This window comes from Macrobrachium rosenbergii, chromosome 44 (assembly GCF_040412425.1).
Source record: "Macrobrachium rosenbergii isolate ZJJX-2024 chromosome 44, ASM4041242v1, whole genome shotgun sequence".
NCBI lineage: Eukaryota > Metazoa > Arthropoda > Malacostraca > Decapoda > Palaemonidae > Macrobrachium > Macrobrachium rosenbergii.
The window spans coordinates 23,787,509-23,808,298 of NC_089784.1; the positions used below are offsets into that span (position 1 = coordinate 23,787,509).

The following is a 20,790-nucleotide window of genomic DNA, read 5'->3' on the forward strand; positions in this document are numbered from 1 at the left end:
GAGAGCAGTGGAACAGATATTGACTCGGTGTTCCCCGGATTTTACTACAGATTGTTTCTAGTCCCAAAACTTTCAGTAGGCTGGAGACCCGTCTTGGGCGTCAACAGGTCGAACAACTTGGTCCGGAAGGAAAAGTTCAAGATGGAGACCTCGCAGTCAATACTAGGAGCCCTTCATCCCGGGGTTGGATGGTATCTTTGGATCTCCAAGATACTTATCTTCACGCCCCAATTCATCCACGTTCGGTGAAGTATCTCAGGTTGTCTTGGGGACTAGGCGTACCAGTTCAGGGCTCTCTGCTTTGGACTCTGCACACGCCCATACCACGTTGAAAACGCCGCTTCTCGTCCGATCAGCGAAGTTAAGCAACGTTGGGTCTGGTCAGTACTTGGATGGTTGACCGCCTGGGAACACCAGATGCTGTTGGCGTCACATTTTGCTCCGAGGTGTTTACACGTCTCATGAAAAACGTTGCGATGCAGTTGCATCTGTCGCACGTCAGGATCTCACTCTGCTTGGACGACTGGTTGATTCGGCGTCGCGTCGAGAACAAAGGTATCTGGAGGACCTTCAGTTGACTCTGCAACTCGTGAAGTCCCCTGGGACTTCTGGTCTGTGGAGAAGTCGCAGCTGATCCCCTCACTGTCCATTGTGTCTGGGAATTCAGATCTATTCAGCGGCTTTTATAGCGTCTCCGTCGCAAGAACGGCAACTTCTATGTACGAAAAAGTTTCGGCCTTCTTGGAAAAGGAACATGCTAGGTGAAGGAAGGAATGAGTCTGCTGGGGACCATTTCCTCGCTGGAGAAGTTTGTTTTCTGGGAGTCTGCATCTCAGGCCTCTTCAGTTCTTTTTGTTGGAGAACTGACAAAGCAAGGAAGACTTGAAAGAGGAATTGAGAATTCTTCCTTATATAAAGAGGATCTGTGGTGGTGGCTCGATCCAACGGAATTGCAGAAAGGGATCTCCCTCAAGCTTCTGAACCCCAACCTAGTGTTGTTTTTCCGACGGGTCTTCAACAGGTTGGGGGCAACACTAGAGGAGAGAGAAGTGTTAGGAACCTGGAGAGAGGAACAGGTGTCCTGGCACATCGACTTCAAAGATTTGGCGGCTATCTTTTAGCTCTCCAATTCTTCGAGGTCCAAGTTTGCAATCGTGTAGTTCTAGCAAACTCGGACAATACTTGTTCCCTGTTCAGCCTTGCAAGAGAGATTATTCTTTGAGCCTATGCTTCAACATTTCGATTCTCACAAGTTTTGTTGCAGAGGTCGAAAATGTTCGAGCAGACCTGCTCTGTTGGGCGCCATCAACTCCTGCCGAAGAATGGACCCTTCATCAGGAGGTTTGCCAAGATTTTTGGAAATTTTGGGGTCGCCATCTTGTGGATATTTTCACGACCTCAAGAACAGCGAGGCTCCTCTATAAGCTCATCTGTACTCGACCCTGGGGCAGTTGCGATAGTTGCTCTTCCCTGGGATTGGACGGAATAGATGTTTACGCCTTTTTCCCGTTCTAAATTCTGGGAGAAGTCATCGCAAGAAGTTCGCGGCCTCACAAGGGGCGAGGATGACTCTCATCCCCATGTTTTGGCCTTGAACCACTGGTTCTCGGAGTTTCTCTTCTGGTTGGTAGACGTTCCGAGGACCCTTCCTATGAGAGCAGACCTGCTCATACAAACCCACTTCACGAGATATCTTTGAATCTCCCCGCTCTGAACCTGACTGCTTTCAGACTATCGAAACTTGGTCAGAGCGAAGGGGTTTCTGGCCAGGTGGCAAGGGCCATCGCTAGAGCCAGAAGTTCTTCATCTAAAGGAGATATATCTAGCGAAGTGAGCAACCTTCAAAGGTTGGTGTAGAAAGAAGGGCTTTTCCTCTTCCTCTATCACTGTGAGCCAGGTTGCGGATTTTCTCCTTTACTTAAGAGAAAAACTCGATATAGCAGTTCCGACTATCAAGTGTTATCGGAGCATGCTTTCGATTGTATTCAGACACAGAGGATTAGCTTTGTCTGACAATAAGGACCTCCACGATCTTACGAGTCTTTCAAGACGTCCAAGGTTCCTCAGCTGATTTCCCCTGCTTGGAACTTGGACGTAATGCTCAAGTTTTTGATGTTTAGTCCTTTTGAGCCTCTCACTCTGCATCTCTTAAGGATGTTACTCAAACGGCATTCCTCGCGGCTCTGGCTACTAAGAGAGTGAGAGAAGTTCAGGCCGTCATGTGGGCTTCAAGGAACACAATGCTGTCTATTCTTTAAGCCCTAAGTTCTTGGCTAAGAATGATAGGTCTTCTAACCCTTGGCCTAGACACTTTGAAATTAAAGGTTTAGCAGACCTTATTGGACAGGAACCTGAGGAGTTCTATGTCCAGTTAGAGCTCTCAAGTACTACCTTAAAAGAACACAGGACACTCGTGGTCCATTGGATGTTTTATGGTGTTCTGTGAGGCAACCAGTTAAACCTATGTCGAAGAATGCACTGGCATTCTTCATTAGGGACGCCATTAAGGGCCGCACACTCTAGTTGTGACGACTCAACTTCAAGTTGTTGAGAGTTAACGCTCACGAGGTGAGGGCAGTTGCTACCTCCATGGCGTTCAAGAAAAATATGGTACTCAGTGACATTTTTAGTGCCACATTTTGGCGAAGTCAATTCGGTGTTTGCCTCACACTCTTGGCAAGATGTTTAGGTAGCATACTGAAATTGCTTTTCATTGCTGGGACCATACATTGCTGCTTCAGCAACCTTGGGGACAAGGGGTAACTCTGATCCTATCCTTTTTTTAATTGTGTTTTTGTGGTTGTTGGGTCGACTACTGGAGGCAGTCTTCCCAATCCTTTGCAAACTAACGCTTTAGGTGTTGGTTAGGTGGTTAGTAATGCTCTTTTGTCCTCTTTGTATGGTCTATGATCTAGTCACATTGTGGTCACGCCCCGTTGACAGATCATCTAGAAGTCGCCAGCTATATAGGTCACTACCTCGCTGGGGTCTCTAGTAAAGCAGAAGCAGACTAGAGTGACAGTAACCACTCAGTCAGCTACGCTATCAGATAAGGAACCAAAATAATTTTACCAATAATTGGTTTTTTCCTAATTCTTGGCTGTCTCTACCCCCTCCAAAGGTGGTATTCAGCTATATATATATCTGGCAGGTAAGTCTCATGAACAAAATGATATTTTAATGATAAAATAAAGTTTGTTCATACTTACTACTGGCAGATATATATATTTATATTGCCCTCCCTCCTCCCCTCAGGAGACAGTGGCGTTAGAAAATCTGAATAGAAAATGGGAATGGTTCCTGATACCCCGCCTCCCAGCGGCGGGAATGGGTACTAACCACCTGACCGGCCACTGCGTGTGCCGCGAAATTTGAAATTCTGTCGGACCTTCGGAGAATACAGCTATATATATATCTGCCAGGTAAGTATGAACAAACTTTATTTTATCATTAAAATATCATATTTTTTACCTAAAGAAGAAACCTTTGTCTCCTGTAGTCTTTTTGTCCCCAGCTATCCCTGATGAGCACCCAACAGATTGGCACCCTTTGCCACTCTTTATGTCATCCTTAGTCATACCTTCCACATCCTGTTATGCTGATACCCCGGTTCAGCAGGTTGTGGCGTTCTCCTATATATCTGATGAACACAGTGTTTTATTGAGGCTATGACTATTTCAAGAAATTGTTCCTCTATTGCACTTTGCCTTTCACCCAACATAGTAACAAAATGCCATCTCTTGAAATCATGGACAAGACTGTCTCTCTGTTTGCCATCCTGGGCCAGTCTGAGGTTCCGTAAGGGTAATGACTTTATTTGTGGAAAATGAAGCCCTTACAATACTTGCTTGTTTAGGGTATCTAGGGTATGTGGCATAGAAGGAAACAGATTTTGAAGAATAATACTGGCTCCATCATGTGATCTTAAAGGCATGCTCCAGTGCCTCAACAGTGAGGCAGAAGGTCAAGGTGTAAGTGCCTGAATGTTGGGTATTCCTCAGGTTTTACCAAATTTGTATAGCTTGGGTCCAATCATTCTTTCAAATTTTGTCTCATGTATGGCAGAGTAGGGGCTGCATGATCCTTGATCCACCTCATCTTAACTTTCTATAACCTGCATACATCAAGAATGTTCTCAAGAAAAGGCAATTTGAGTTCCTGATCTCTTCATCTTACAGTGGTACTTGCATTACTTGTACTAGGCAAGAACTATGTACAAAATGCATACCTTAGTTATACCATTACTGGCCACCCTCAGTGCCTCATGGCAGTACTGTAATTGCATTACTAGTCAAGAATTATGTGCCAAATTTATACATTGGTTTTACTATTACTGGCCTAGCCATATCCCAAGTGTAGTCAAAGGGTGTGACTATTGATATTGTTCATCTTCAGTTCCTTCTTTGGGTCCTGTTGTGTCTACTTTGGTAATACAAACTAAGGTTTTATTGCACAAAAGGTTGTTTCATATAAACCCATCAATTGTATAGGGAGTGTTCTTCTCCTAACTCCATGGGCTCACCTCTGTGCTTGCATAATAAAGTGTGGGGGAAATAGAGGAAGTACCAGAATGGAGCATGTGCAGTAAGATAATATTTTCTTTACTTGAACATAGCTTGAGAGGCTGTAAAAGTAGAAAAAGTAATTTTGTTTTGGATTTTACAACAAATTTGGTGTTAGTGTTAGTGGCTGTACTGTATGATAGGAGAAACATGTAGATGATGTGGTTATCTGTGCCAAATGTTCACATCAAAGTTCTTGTTGGCAGTGTAGCTGAAGTTCTCCATTATTATCTATATTCAAACATGCTAATTAACTCTTAAAACTTAAGTTCTGCTAATTTTTTTTTACTTTGAAATGTATTAATTGCAATTTAGGCGAGACTGTAATTGTTAATTTTGTAGAGTGAAGTACTATAACACTATTCATTTTATTACAGCTGAACAGCATACGACGCTGTGGGCATGCAGATGCATTTTTCTTCCTGGGCTTGGGCCGGTCAGCGATAACTGGTGCTGGGGATCTCTGGATGCTTACAGAGGACCCTGTTATTGCAGAGAACATGCATAATGTCATCCAAAAGTAAGTGAACGAAGATTTCTTGTCTTGTATTTATCAGATGCTGTGTTATGAGAAATTCAGTTGTGGACTTGAAGTATTTTATTCAGCACAGTATTCATCATTGTTGTATTTAATATTCTTAGTATGTCAGTTAACTTAAAAATGCCAAAAAACAGATTTTGGAATAATACTGTACTGTATATTGTGTAGTTTTTGTCAGGTACTGTTGATGTTAACAGTATACTGCTTGTTGAAATAATTATATCTTACCGTAAAGATTTTTTTATAAGGTGAAAATTTTCTTCTTTTCCTTCTTTAATCTTCAAGGGATTGGCAGCTTAAAACTTTTTTTTTTAAATAGATTTTTATCCTATGATAAGTTGTATCCATACAGTGCTAAGTACATCTGTATCTTTCATCCATATTTGCATTATCATTTGCCTACCTTACTCTTCCTTTCAATGGTTTGTCACATGCCTTCTTGGCCAAATTATTCTGATCTGCTCTGACCATATTATGGGAGCCGTCTTGTCTTATTATAGCTTTTTATTCCTGCTCTCTCAGTTAGATTGGTATTTTAGTTTGTGGAAAATTGATCATATCATCACAGGAGCATTTTATTCACCCGTAGGCATGGAACTCACACTATGAGCCAGAATACACCACACTGCTGCTCTTGTAATTTACACAGTGGATATTAAGGAAAAATTTAAATAAAGGTGGAAACAGCAGTGTAAAATGTCTGACCACAGAAGTCTGTCAGCGAAAAGAAATAATTTAGAAATTTGTTCAACATTTAAGATTTCATGCAGTATGTTAGATCTTGCTCTCATAGGCTTTATAGAAATAATACTAATAACCTACATTTATAGAAATAATAACTAAATGTAAAAATGTAGGTTTAGAGCAGTGGTCTCTGTATTTTAAGACCGTGTGGCCCAGCATATTCATGGCCTACTGCCCTTCAGATTTAGCATATAAATTATCTTCATAATAAAACATAAGGTACTTAACCCCATTTTCTCATATGTTCAAAAATGTTCAGGTTTATATGGTAAATGTTCATGATAGTTAAATTTAATAACCCCAATTATTGTAAATTAAAATTCATTAAACCTTATGGCTTGAAACATGGCCAAAAGATAAACATAAAAACACACTATGCTGTTCATGGTAACCACTGGCTCAGGTTAGGCAGCTAATAAGATGGATGTACTTGTTTCATATCTACAAGTTTATCAAATCGGGGAGAATTGGACAAGACAAATTAATAATTTTGATTTGAAGCAATTATCTTGATAAGTGAGTGGAGGAGAAAGGTAGAAAGTGTTTTCAGTGCACGCTAAAAATTCTAGGGTATGATGCAAATCCCAGAATTCCTGTATCTTTTTGCAAACACTTTTTAAAATCAAATTTCATTTCCAAGTTTCATCTTGGTCAGGGTCTGGCAAATCTGGCTCAATATTAAATGGATCTGCTATTATTATCAAAAAATTTTGAAGGTGGTTGATTATTTTTTTGAAGACAAGGATCTAGTTCTTTTTCACCTTCAACAACTTCACAAAAATTCTCAAACATTGCAAAATTTAGGAAAATCTTAGCAATGAAAAAATGAGTTACAGTTTTGTCTTTACACTGAAGTTTTAGATCTTTATTTCAAATTGTATTCTCTTATTTTTTTATAGTTAATTTTTTTATTGTAATCTAGTTAAATGTCCATGGCACCTGAAAACCAGGCCATGGCCCACCTGTGTTGGCCCACAGTTTGAAGAAACTGGTTTAGAGGTATGTTCACCATATAAGACGACCCCCAATTTATTAAAGTAACTAACACTATCAGCTGATGTAAGTTAGTTGGTACATAAATGAAATTAATAATTATTGGAATTATCTTACCAAAAATGTGTAAAATCAGTATCTTCAAGATTTTAAAATGTTTGGCAAAGCTCACCATTACAAAAAAATACTTTTGTATTCCTTTAGGAAAAATATAAACATCACGACAAATGCTCAGTGCCTGTTACGTCATTATCAGCGGAGTATTACTCGTTGAAAGTAGATCCACATGAATGTGTTCCTCTGAAATTGGAAAGAACCCTCATATTAAGGATAACTGGGGAACTGTCGATATCACAACACCCTTTAATTTGATTATAAAGTACTACCAAGGAAATATTGGTCTTTAGTAAACAACGAGGCTCATAAGTCAAGCACGACTGGGAACTATAAACACGGCTGTGTTTCATAAACAAGAAAGTTAGACTACCTGCGTTTACTCTTTCGGTAACTTCAAATAGTATCTGTCAATGTTAAAGTGGCTCTGTATACCAAGTATCAATAACAAAATTGTCTATTATTATTGCCATATAATAATTGCTATATGGCAATAATAATAGACAATATGGATAAAACTAGTACTGTAACAAAGTGAAAGTTGGCTCATCCTAATGTCTAATTATGGTAATTACCTACTGTAATTACTGTGCAGTCGACCCCCAGTATTCACAGGGATGCATACCACTACCCCCAGCGAATAGCTAAAATCTGCGAATACTTAAAACCCCTCTAAAAATGCTTATAACTGCCTATTTTGGTAGTGCAAAACACCAAAAAAAAAACCCTCCAAAAATGCTCATATCTGAATATTTTAATAGTTTTATCACAAAAAGTGCATTTAGTCAAAGTGATATGAAAATAGTCTTTTAAAAATACTACAAATAGGCGAATTTTCCATGAATAATGTGTATATATGTTCCACAGAGAAATCCGCAAACAGGTGAAGCCGCGTATCCGGAACGCCGAATAGTCGGGGGTCCACTGCAATTACAGTTGTTTTGTTTACAGTATCGATAGTAATGTTGCTACTGATTCACTTAAATTACCTTTGGTTTTTGCCGTTATTACAGTTGTTTTGTTAACAGCGTTATTAGTTGTGACGGTAATTAGCTATTGACACAAGTATGGACACTTCTAGGGTTAGCCTATCATTAAAATCTTGGCAGGATTTAAGGTTTGCTATTTATACTCGCCATATAAGATGACCCCCCCCATTTTGGGGGAGATTTTTGAAGATTAAAAGGTCGCCTTATACATCGGCATACTATATGGTAGTTATTATGACCAGAGAGGGTATAGCATTTTTGGGTTTTGACCTTTTATCATGTAATAAAACCATTATTTCAAATAATGACAAGCATTATAGAACAGCAAATCAGATGGTAACATATTGAAACAGATTAATACTACTGGTTATTTTTTTTAAATGCCATATTGAAACAATTTTATCATGTCTTTAAAATGATGACACTTTTTTGATCCGTAAATATTTTATATATAACTCACATGACTCAGTACCAGCATGCAGATTGTCCAATTTTCAGTGAACAATTATTGGGTAAGTCTTGGAAATAAATATCTTCAAGAAATTATGTTAGAGGCAGAATTTCAGTTTATCCTTTCTTTAAAGTTTTAGAGTTGCAGTTTGTTGAATAAGATGAATTGTATCGATTTTTTCAAAGAACAAACCCTTTTGGACCAGCGTTGTGAGAGTTAAGAATGTTAAACTATCTAATAGTTATGATTTTCCCAATTACCTCTGGTAATTGTTTCTGTAGGTCAGAACATGCAGCCCCAAAAATTCATGTCATTGGCCACTAGTTTGGGGATTTGTGTATATACAGCATTGTCCACATCGTATGGTTGGTTATGCTGCTTTAACTGATATGCTGTCCAAGGAAATCTGCTTTACTATAGAATCGCTTAAATTCCTCATGATTAATCTTGACTTTTTAAAGTTTCCAATGAATACTGGAGTGATCAATTATAGATTTTTAAGTGTTATGCTTATTACATCAAGCTTTTCCTTTCCCCTGCCATGTAGAAATTAATTTTAGTCTAATGGGTCTTGTCTTATGCTTTGTGTAAATCTCAATTGTATATCTTCATCATGGAAAATTATGCTTCACAAGAATGGTAAAAAGAAACGTCAGTACTGTAATTGGTTCGTAACTCTTGATCATTAATACAAAGAACTTTCATTGTACATCTGAAGAGTAAGTGAAATAAGTGAGTTGTTGGAATTGCCAAAAAATGCAAAATTAAAGTGGTGTATGCTATAATACTGATCCTGTAGTCGAAATAAAAATGAAGGCAATTTACCCTTATTGTGTGGGTAGAAGGAAAGAAAAGCTTAGATAAACATTTTTATTATGATACTGATTTTTGTTGTTTTATGAGTTAGTTCAAGACCACGGATTCAGATTTCTAGACTGTCAGAGGGCTTAACAAAAGGATATGTTCTTATGAAAATATACACTTAAATGAAAAATGTTTTCTAACATTAGGGGTATGTTTGAAAAAAATTTACTGACATAACATCTATACAGTATAAGAATAGAGTGAAGGGGTCAAATGGGATACGAGGTAGAAATAAATGAACCCTTGGTCTGAGGGAAGGCTGCAAAGACCTTGCCTTACAAGGAATGTTGTAAGCAATAACATCCCCTCCCCTCATCATTAAGGAAGGGAAAGTTTAAAATGTATTTGCACTTACCCTTCAGTTGGGAGAAAAAAACATTCAGATAAATACAGTTTATCCTACTGCTGAATTGAAGAAAAAAGCTTTTACTGACAGTTTAAATCCTGCTGATGAATTGAAGGAAAAAGTTTTCACTGACAATTTAAAGAAGAAAGGGTGTAGGTAGGCGTACTTATTATATAGCTATTACATACAGTGAATGTGAACCATACTTGCATTAACCCTTTATTTAAAATGAAAGAAGGAAATAAGTCAAACAGAACAAGGCTGTTACTTTGGCATTTTTGAGTTCATCGAAGTGTTCTTGAACTAGGAGAAATTTTGATTAGTTATAAAATTAATCTGTTTTCCTCTCTCTGAAAATTTGCCTTTGGGCACCAAAACCATTTTTTCTAGTGCAATTTATCGTCATCGTAGGGCCATGCATGATCCCTGCAACATGAGTGAGGAGCCTGTCCGGGAGAGAACGCAGTCCATGTCTCATAACCGTTCCATTGATGGTATGTCTTATGTACAATATTCATGTTTAATTTTAGTATACAGTAAACGCCCTGTATTCGCAGGGGATGCGCACTGCACCCCCCGCGAATAGCTAAAATTCGCGAATACTTAGAACCTCTCTAAAAACACTTAGAGCTGCCTATTTTGATAGTTTAAACACAAAAAAGCCCTCTAAAAATGCTTATGCCTGAGTAATTTAATAGTTTTATCACAAAAAGTGCATTTAGTCATGAAAATGGTATGAAAATACAGTAATTAGTAAATATTTCTCAGTGAAAAATACCGCAAATGGGCGAATTTTCCTCGAATAATGGGTAGATACGTTCCACAGAGAAGTCCGTGAATACGTGAGTCCGCGAATAGTGAGACCGCTAATACGGGTGGTTTACTGTAGTCAGTATTTTTAGTCAGTACATTAATACATTGCTTTACCACTAATGAAGCATTTGAAGTTGTTCTTATTTTTACTTTTGGCTTAGTGTGAGCCTGTACAGATTAGTATACATTTCAGAAGTTGTGGTATATATATGAGAGTGTTGAGAAAACTTTGGTAATTGTAATATTTTCTTGCTTATTCATATACTTTTTCTTCCAAATATATATAAAATAAACTTCATCCTTTTGTCAGGTACTACAGCGTGTCATCCACGTAGCAGGTGCGGCAGCATGCCTTCTCGCAGTCGTACAAGCAGCGAGGGTTCTGTACAGACAGTTCCTAACAAGCTACCGCCTCCTAACTGTTCCCATCAAATGGATGGTCCTGGGCCTTTCTGCCTTCATCCCATCACAAGACCTCAGTCTATGTACTCTTCCTCATTATCATCGTACTCCCAGCCTTTTGCATCTGCCTTGTTCAGGTATTTCAGTGTGTCCTGTGGACGACCCTTCTAACCCACCTTAGTACAGCCTTTTTCTCCCTTCCAGAGATAATTGTATTTTTATAACCAGATATAATTGTATTTTTATAACCAAATCATTTGAATTTTCATATTAATTTGGATTTTAGTACCCAATTCGACAGATTTTCAATTTATGAAATTTTTTCAAAGTTGATAGTAGCTACAGTTTACTAACAAGAGCCAGCAAAAGATGATGTGGTGGCATTTATGTGGAATTAATAATGGCCAAAAATGAGTTGTATATATGCTAACAACAGTGGAGAAAACTCTTAACATGCAGTAGATGTCAGCAGAATTAGAGGAGTGAAGTTGCCAGAGAAATGCTTTCATAAGGCTAGTACAGCTAGGGGTCGTTCTTTGGGCACCTGTGGCTGCACCTTTATTGCTTGTGCTTTTCTGATGATACCACCACCACGTGAGACCGGAAACTGATTAATGGCTATAGATGAAACCATATTTATTAATCTTTCAAACTCTTATCCGGTCTCATATTGGTATGCTTGTGGTTTTTATACTGAATGCATTGCTGTATGCAGTAGTATTTTGTCTTGATGCTTTTTATTTTTTTAACTATGTTTATGCTTATTTGAATGTCAGTAGTTACGCTGTTTTGAAAGTTATGGTTATGTTGACAGTTGGTATTTCATTTTCTTTTATTATATTTGAGTGACATAGTTTCCCTTTGAATTCAAAGCAGGCATATCCATATATTAAAGGTAGATTTAGCAGTGGCTTTATATGAGGGTAAACGATTGCCATCCATAAATTTAACATTGATATTTTTGTTTTGAGTTAATGCATTGTTTGCTTTGTAGCATTAATTGAATTGTAAGGAGTAAAAAGATATTCAGAACTTCACTAGACATATGATTGCTGCCAATTTGTAATTTTGTGTTAAATCACATCACACACAAATGTGATGACTTCATATGTTTGGCCAATACCAAGTTGTTTTTTAATAACTTCCAAAATTCACTGGAAATATAGTTAAAGTTGAAAAGAATGCCAGGTTAACCCCTTAATGGACTACCCCACAGTATTATATCAGTTTCTTTTTGACAGTTTTAGATTATACCCAGTAAGTGTGGTAGTTAGTGAAATGTTAAAAGTTGTTTGTGAACAGCCTTCCTCACTTCTGTATTATGCATTGAAAAGTAAGTGACATTGGGTCTTTAAGCTTGGCAGTGTCATTATCTCAGCACTTCCATTAAGTGGCAGTTCTGCATTTTAGATTACACGTGAGAGTACTAGAAATAAGTTTACTTTTTTTTCAATATTGCATTAACTCCTAGTTGTTTGAATGCATTGCCCCTGGCTTGGCTTATAATGGAACGTAAAAATGAATTAAGAGAAGAGATTCCCAACACAGTGTGCATGGTCTATGCACAGAAACTTGATGGGCATGTATCTTCTGTAAGGAGGATGTTAAATAAAGTAAGTTTGGTTTGTATATCTTTTATTCAGCCTTATTGATTTCATAACTTGAACTTATGAATTTAATATTTTATCAACTTTTTTTGAGTGGACAAATAAATGTGGTATAATTTGTCAAGTTTTTTGGGGGGCTATATTTAAAGAAATAGTCAAATCAAAATAAACTGTATTTCTTGGATAGGTTTATTGCATATATATAAAAAAAATGTTTTTAGTTTGAATACTTTCAGTAAATCCATTAAGGGGTTAATAGCTGGTAGGGTTTAAGAAACTACACTTATGTATGCACTACAAATTAAAGGGAATATGTTGTCACTGACAAAATTTATGGTGCAGTAGAATTTGTAATTTAACTAGAAATGATAGTGTATCTGGATTTTATACAGTCACATTGTATTGCTCATGTAGTCTTTATTTCATGTTATGTGGCTTGTTCTTTAGTATTAAAAAAAAAAAAAATAGTATATTGAATGATATGGAAGTCCTGCTTTGGTTTCATAAGAAGTTTCTTATTCATTGTTCTTTTCATTCTACTGCCATTTCACTTAATATTTTAATTTACTAGGTTACTGTGTCTGTTTTCTTGTTTTGTTAGAGATAATTGCTTTTCTGTTGCGAATGCATTGCATTAGTAGTTTTATAATTATATTTAGCCTTGTATAGACTGGAATTTTTTGTGTTGATAAAAGTTTTTGTGCTGTTAATGAATGTACTGTGTTATTAGATAAACAGCTGTATTAAAAGCCTTTTATTCATAAACATTAAGCTACAAATGTCATTTAATATCAGATTCACTTCACCCCAGAACAACATAACCTGAAGAGGAATTTATAAATAAGTGTTTTGTCACCAGGGAGGCTCAAACCCCCAAATTGTTGGGAAGCAATGGCTTTTCAGTGACAGTAGCCACTGGGCTATCAAGAGGCTTCTATACACTTAGGAATTTTAATGTTACAATAAAAGTTTTTCTGTTGTTAGTGAATGTTATTTATGAATAGTTATTACAGCTGTATTTGAAGATATATATAGACAGGAATTTTTTTGTGCTAATAAGAACAGGTTACAAGGAAAGTATAGAACTCTTCATTACATGTTTTGTATGAAATACAGTTAAGAGAAGACTAGTCATTATGGGGATATAATGTAGCACTCACAGTACTTTAGTAGATTTACATTGTAAAATATTGATTTTTAATTATATTTGTAAAAAGTTCTGGGAAAAGTGGATTGGTTTCTAAAAGATAGGGAAGAAAATTGAAAGATATAACACTACTTAGCAAGTATTGACAATAATTGGACTTTTTTTTTTTTTTTTTTTTTCTTCAAATTCCTTCTCCTGATTAGAGAAAGTACAATACACTATTATCTGTGATATTAATCATTAGTTGCTAAGCAATTATTGACAGTAATTGGGCTTTTTTAATATGTTTTTACAAATTCCTGCTGATTAGAGAAAGTACAATACACTTATCTATGATATTAATCGTTAGGTACTAATGTTGGTGATTGTTTAATGCAAAAAAAAAAGCAGACACTATAACCATTTTCTTTTTGCATTGTCATTTTTCATGGCATGTAAATTCCCATCCTCCCTTCTTATATGTAAAATAAACATTTCTCTAAAATTTTAAAAACATAGAACATTTTTGGGGGAATATTCCTGTAATCTCATTTTCTTTTTTGGTTTATTTCCAGTACACCTGATGTGATTATGACCACAAAAGTTTTGTTTGTTTGTTATAGTGTGTGTTATGCATTAGCAGTAAAAGTGTAAAACTTTACTTGATTTTTGCCTTGCTAATACTGTATAGGCAGTCCCCAGTTAACGGTGGGGGTTCTGTTCCCGGCTGAGCGCTGCTAACCGAAAATCGTCGATATTAGCACTAATAACTCACTTAATGGCGCCATTAACTGGATATCATTAACCGGATATCGGTGCCGCTAATCCAGTTAATGGCTTCGCTAGACAAGCGCCATAAAACTGGATCTCTGTTAACCGATGCTGCCAGTAAGTGACGACTAACCGTATGTGGCAGTTGATCCATGAATACAGTAAACTCTTACTTATCTGATGTACTTTGAAAGGGCATTGAAAATGGCAACAGTTTATTGAATCAGAAATTAATAGTTTAATTTTCTTAATATTTTTTCTGGCATGGTAGCAGTGTTGTATCTCTCTTTCTCACAATGTTCCTTGTGTGGCACACTTTATATAGTATTAAAGGTGTTTGCAGTGCCCTTTGGTTCACACTTCATTGTGTTTTGCATTTCCCTTTTCATGTGTTCCCTTTGGTCTTTGCATTTATTGTAGCAAACTTAGAGTATTTTAGACATGAGCACTAAATATACAATTATCAAGGAAAGTAGGCTTAGTTTCACATTTACCATCATATCCTCTGAAGCCAATAAACTTTTCATTACAATTCCACCTAATACTAGGTTTTGCTGCAACTATACCCCAGCTTAAATTCAAGGATAGCCGATTTCCTTTGGTTTCTGAGGCGCAGAAGAAGTTACTGCACTCAGCCATAAGGCTGTTGCTCCACATCTCTCCTGTCTAGAAGCTCATGGATTTGACTTTAATTCTTCAGTGGAATGGAGATAGTTATATCATTGGCATCTGAAAGAGGGCTCTTGGGGGCTCTGAAGTTGGAGATGCAATCTACCGCTAAAGGGGCTGACTAGTCTATGTGAGTCTTAAGTTAGGCTTCCCTGGCTGTCATAATACCAGAGAAAATCTTTCTTCCATCTTTGCTACTTGGGGAACTACTTCTTTCTCAAGTAAGATAATACATTTCAGGGAGGTCAGTAAGTCTCTGCTTTCCAAGAATTAGAGGTCTATACATACTTTACTAATAGCCAACTTTGTCAAGGAGACATTTCCCAGATAACCAAGAAAAGTCACTGCCTCCTTTGCTTTTCGTTCATTCTCATTTCTTACGTGAGATGCCCTACTAGAACAATTTTTGGGGTCACAAGGAGAATTAAGCAGTTTAAGGGAGGTTCTTGTAGACATTGCTGCACAAGTTACATTGCTAATCCATGAGTTCAGAGCTCTTTTAACTCTTACCTTATAGATTTACCTCAATTATGGTAACACTTTATGGTTTTTATGTAAAGATGCTGTATATGTTATTGAGTTCTTTCTCATGTGGTCATTTGGTAGCAGCAAAACATGTGATCCCTATTCTGGCAAAGGTTCCTGATTATGTAATTTGTTATTTTCATTGGTTGACCATCCATCCCATTTATCCAGTATAGCATTCACTAGTACATATACTCCTCAGGATCATGTGCCATCATGTTACTCTTAATGGGTGATTACTGTCTTTGTCACTTTAATAGCTCTTGAGAGTAATGTGTGGCTGTACATGAGCTTATCTATGTATATAATTTAGAAACAGGTTTTGATGATTTTGTACAGTCTTGAGCTCCTGTGCAGATCATACAGACTGAAATAACCAATTCTGAGGCCTTTAGTAGAGCAGTCCTTCCCACATAAATTGAGATTGCGGTGAAATAATTTTAGTTTTATGAAAATGTAACTTTTTTTGTTTCAAGTTTCTACCTTGTCTCCCAATCTCATTAAGTATTTGCATCTTGTGATTCGATAGCAGAAGGATGATCCAGTGTGTTGTTGGAGAGTCTGAAGATCAGCTTTACGTGTGCAGTATTAGCTGACTGCTGATTTTTCTTGTTCTTTGAGTTAGAACTGAGGTGTCTGACATTATATGATCTCCAACTGTTATTGGTTAACTTGTGGCTTTTATTAAAAAAATAATATTTTATGAAACAAAACATGCCATTTTTGTGGATGAGCAAACAATCACTCCAATTTGATGTTTAAGACTGAGAGGCCCCAGCTGCGAATGATGTTTCCCTTACTCTGTATTATTTCAAGTGATTTGAGTCTGCACAATTGCTCTCTGTAGAACTCCTATCGTCCTATTTTTCTGGCAGGGTTACTGTGGGTACTTATTTTGTGCAGGGTTACTGTGGGTACTTATTTTGGTTCATGTTCTGTTTTCTAGTTATTGTAAGTTTTTCTTCATTAATTTTACTTCTTTCAATTCATCAGTTTAGCATTGCTGTTGGACTTCATGGTATATAATTTCATATGACCCAATTTATTTCAAATTTGTTGTTGCGTAGTTTCTTCATTTGTACAGTAATAATTTTAAAGTTCAGTTGAGATTGCTTTTGCATAGTTTCTTCATTTGTAATGCTTTTAAAGTTCAAATGGGATTTCTCATCTTTAAAATTTTCTTCGTATTAATTTTTTTGCTTTTTAACATATTTTATGTCTGAAATTTGTTATTCCCCCAAAATGTTTTAGTAAACTGTGTTAGCCAGTGAGAATATCTGTACTAATGTTGTTTATCTGTTTGTTCAGTGCTTCAGTGTAATTGTTAAGTTCTGCCTGACTGAACTTTGTCTTTACTCAGCAAAGACCCTCACAGTTTTTGTGTTGTATGTTGAGAGTTCACAGAGCATGTCTCAACATCCATTTTGTGCTTAAAGTATGTTATAAAGGAAGATTTTATATGCCAGCTTTTCTTTGTCACATGATGGTGCAGTCTTAAGGGGAAAGATTTTGGTTATTGTTTGAGTTGGTGGAGAATATAGCAAAAATTCTCACCTCTTTTACACACTTTGGTTCTGTTGCAAATATTGAAGGCCAAACCTCCCCTGACTCTTGTGCCAGTGGCAAGCAATAAATTCAATAATCACTAACTCGCTCACTCTCAGGAACACCTTTCATTACACTTGGTCCCTCACACAGAAATAAAAGTATCACAAACATCTTCCTTTAAGAACTGTAATATTTGTAGAGCTACTGATGGATCAACCAAGGATGTTTAATGACGCTGCTGGGTTTTCGCTTTTACATAGTTTTACCCATGGTCTAAGAAAGAAAAAAGTCTGTTCATGCAGGTGGGCGGAGGTACACCTACGTCAGGTGGCTAGTGGGTAGAGAAAGACTCGAAAGAGTTTGTTTATAAGCCCAAAGATTGTAATCTTAATATCAGGATTTACCCAATAATTTTGTAAAATTGGTAATTGCTAACAGTGCAGTAACTTATATGACAATGTCTGATTAGTTAACTGATGTGATTAAGCAAAATAGAATAGTTTGATTGTTCATAAAGGCACTGGAAAGGCAACAAAAGATTCATTTCCTTCATAGAATGTTGAACTTTATATATTAGTAGCTGACCAACCCAATGCTGCCCTGGAAAACTGGATGACAACCGATAAACTAACTAACACACACACTCTCTCTCTCTCTCTCTCTCTCTCTCTCTCTCTCTCTTTTTCTGTTAAGATAGTTACTTCAGTTACAATGCCCAACGTTTTTGATATTTTATATTTCACCCTTCTCACCCCCATTCCTATTGGGGCTGAACTTGGACTTAAAGGGCATCTAGAATGTCACTACAGTATTCATCTCAGCGACCTCGAAAACTATGGATTAGATACTACAGTATAATATATGTTGTTTTCAGTCATTTTTACATGTCATCCCCTTCCCACCCCCACTCCCTTTGGTGCCAGGGATGTCTTACCCCTACAGTATTCTTTTCCAGATAGTAAGTCATATGTATACCGAAATGAGGTATGATAAACCCGTAGAGTTTGTGTAGTTACTAAGTCTATGGGCAGAACCAGCCCTGTTTCAGGGAAGCCCTTCCCACCCCACCCTTTGGTGCCCTTTGATGCTAGTGATGTCTTACCTCCATGGTATTATCTTCCAGATAGTAAGTCATGTATACCAAGTTTGGTTGATATTGCTCAGTGCATTTCAGATTTATGCTGGAACACACACAAATACATATTGTATATACATCCATTCTTTATATATATAGATACAAGGATTTAATTAATCAACAATTAATAGTTGAAAAATGAAATTCATGATATAACTTAGGCCTAATCTCATAATTGATGGCATTTAGTCAACTGAAGTTGTTATTTACTGGGCAAAGGCACAGAGGAAATATTGCCCAGGTACTGTAAAAAGATTAACTACGCCAAAAATGTATTCAGCAAAGGAAATTTTGGTATTTTGATTCCCTGATAAAAAGTTCTAGTTTAGCAATTCTCTTTAAGTTGGAAAACAAAAATTTCCTAAGCCACGTTGATGATGGACATTAGTTTTATAGAAAGTCTGCTGAAATGTTTACTGTATATGTTTTAATTAAATAGAAAATAGATAAATGAGTACTTTGGTAATTAGCAAAAATTTATTAGTATTGCATTTCCTCTTTCCTTGTATACAACAAAAATCTAAAAATAAAATTGTGACATCTAATCGTTTGCAACATTTGATTATTAAGTGGCAAATATTTGTCATACAGTATTCCAATATATTTAACTGTATAAACTGATTTATTATGAACAGTTAACTTTACTTGAATAGAATACCATTATATTTACTCTTTCATTGTATCCACCTAAAATCTGAAGAGAAATTATAACATCTAATCTAGTTTAGGACATTTCTTTATGGATTAAAAGTAAGGTCAGTATTTCAATCTGAATTGGAGGTACATTCACATAGTGCACAAATATTCGGCATGATTCTGCAGTGACAATTACCAAATTACACATAACTACACTGTATAAAAGTTGCATTTATGCCTCTCCTTTCTGCTATACTCCCTTTACCTAACTGACAGGTAAATAGCCCTTCCGCTCACTGTGTGATGTCATGCGCAAATTTGGTCGCATTTTGGGTCAACTGTGAACAGACTTTCTCTTTCTTAGACCATGGTTGTACCTTTTACAAATTGAAATCATTAGGATTTAGCTAATGGAGTGTGTATTACTGCATTCATGACCTAAAAGAGTTTACTGTACATATATATTCTGAAAATTTTTGTTTTATATGAGTAACTTAACAAGTAATTACATAGCTATTAGTTCCATTTATTTGCAGTAGCTTAAATTCAAATTTTACGGTAGCAACACCGATGTTCTGTGCAGGTGACTAGTCTTGTCCCCTAACGAGATAGTTAGGAACGACTTAGCAGAGAATCCTCAGTCTGCGCATTATTTAACCAGACTTCAGTGTTCAAGACGAAAGTCGAGAAGCTTCAGCCGAAAACTTTCAGGATGAGTTTTTCCTTGTTTTGTTGTTACTAAATGGAGTCTGGTATATAAATTTTTTGCTTTTACAGTGAAAATTGCAGTTAATTGTTTAACTACTTTGCTGAGTGGCGTACTGTAATGTAAACATTGGTTCGTTGTTGAACCAATATTTACGTTCACTACTGAACTGATTGTTTTGATGCTACAGTAGTGAGGTTACAATCTTCGGTTTTACTCACCTGTACAACGCGTAATGTAATAATGTAAAGTGCTGCCGAGTAATGTGATAAAGTAAACTTTGCATTCTGTACGATGAGTAATGTAATAATGTGAAGTGTTGCCAAGTAATGTGATAAAGTAAACTTAGCATTCGCTTCGATATTTATCGAGTAGCTTAATAAAACGTAAACATTGCAGGACCGATAATGATATACTATATCTCTATAAGTCTCAGTGTTTGTTAGGAGTTGAGATTTGTCTCTATGATGGTACTCTGTGTACTTCAAGAATTAATTAAAATCATCTTATTACGCTTTCCTTAGGAGAGAACTAAAAAAGTGTAAGGGCAGAACATAGTAGGAGAGAATTTTGCTTATTTTGTTTGCACTGGGCTTTTGAAAGAATTGACGTTCTTGATAGCCGAGGATTGGCTCCAAACGCCCAGGAACACTCACCAGCTTCCGATTTCTTAGCTTATGAGCTACTAGCTGGTTTGATGCCCAGTTGCCTGGTGCCATTTACACCTGGGAGCACCCAGCGCCCGGCAAACTGCCTAGTGAGATTTGAGCGGATCCAAGAGCCCAGTGGATCCAAGCTCCCAGCGGATCCAAGCAGCCAGTGGATCCAAGTGTAGTCTGGCGCCTACTCCCCATCCATTTTTCTCTCCTACTAGTAGCCCTCTAATTTTTTCGTATTGCTCCCGTGCCTGGCTCCCTCGCTTCCTCCCCATGCCATTGCCAGTCTTGTGTCTGGGGTAACAGAAGTTAACCTTGGAATAGTGAAGTGTTGTGCAGTGGAGGAGGGTCTACTCGCCCCCCGATGCTCCTAGATGGAAAGTCCCTGTCAAACTCCCCTAAACATGGGAGGAGGCATACTAGAAATCCCAGGGAGGTCGGGGGGGTTACACACGGGTAATCGTCCCCTCACTCAAGCCTGTTGCCGGACCCAGGTATTGACAGACAGCCACTGGAAAGGTGTTTTACTGAATGTGTAGTGGAGGATGTGGCTATCCAGACCTATCGGATCTCCTAAACCCAGTCCCTGTCA

The 20,790-nt window shown here is 37.1% G+C and overlaps 1 protein-coding gene and 1 pseudogene across 48 annotated transcripts in view; both read left to right on the plus strand.

Moving 5' to 3' along the window:
• chico (insulin receptor substrate 1 chico) overlaps positions 1–20,790 on the plus strand; it is a 182,111-nt gene that overhangs the window by 101,157 nt on the left and 60,164 nt on the right. For 15 of the 48 annotated variants that reach the window (XM_067088011.1, XM_067087976.1, XM_067087993.1 and 12 more), the window contains 3 exons: positions 4,940–5,082; positions 9,995–10,098; positions 10,728–10,956. In XM_067088011.1, coding sequence (XP_066944112.1) covers positions 4,940–5,082; positions 9,995–10,098; positions 10,728–10,956 — 476 coding nt within the window. The remainder of the gene's footprint in view (positions 1–4,939; positions 5,083–9,994; positions 10,099–10,727; positions 10,957–20,790) is intronic. The other 33 variants (XM_067087978.1, XM_067087995.1, XM_067087986.1 and 30 more) reach the window with 3 other exon arrangements.
• Positions 311–429, plus strand: LOC136829630 (5S ribosomal RNA; annotated as a pseudogene).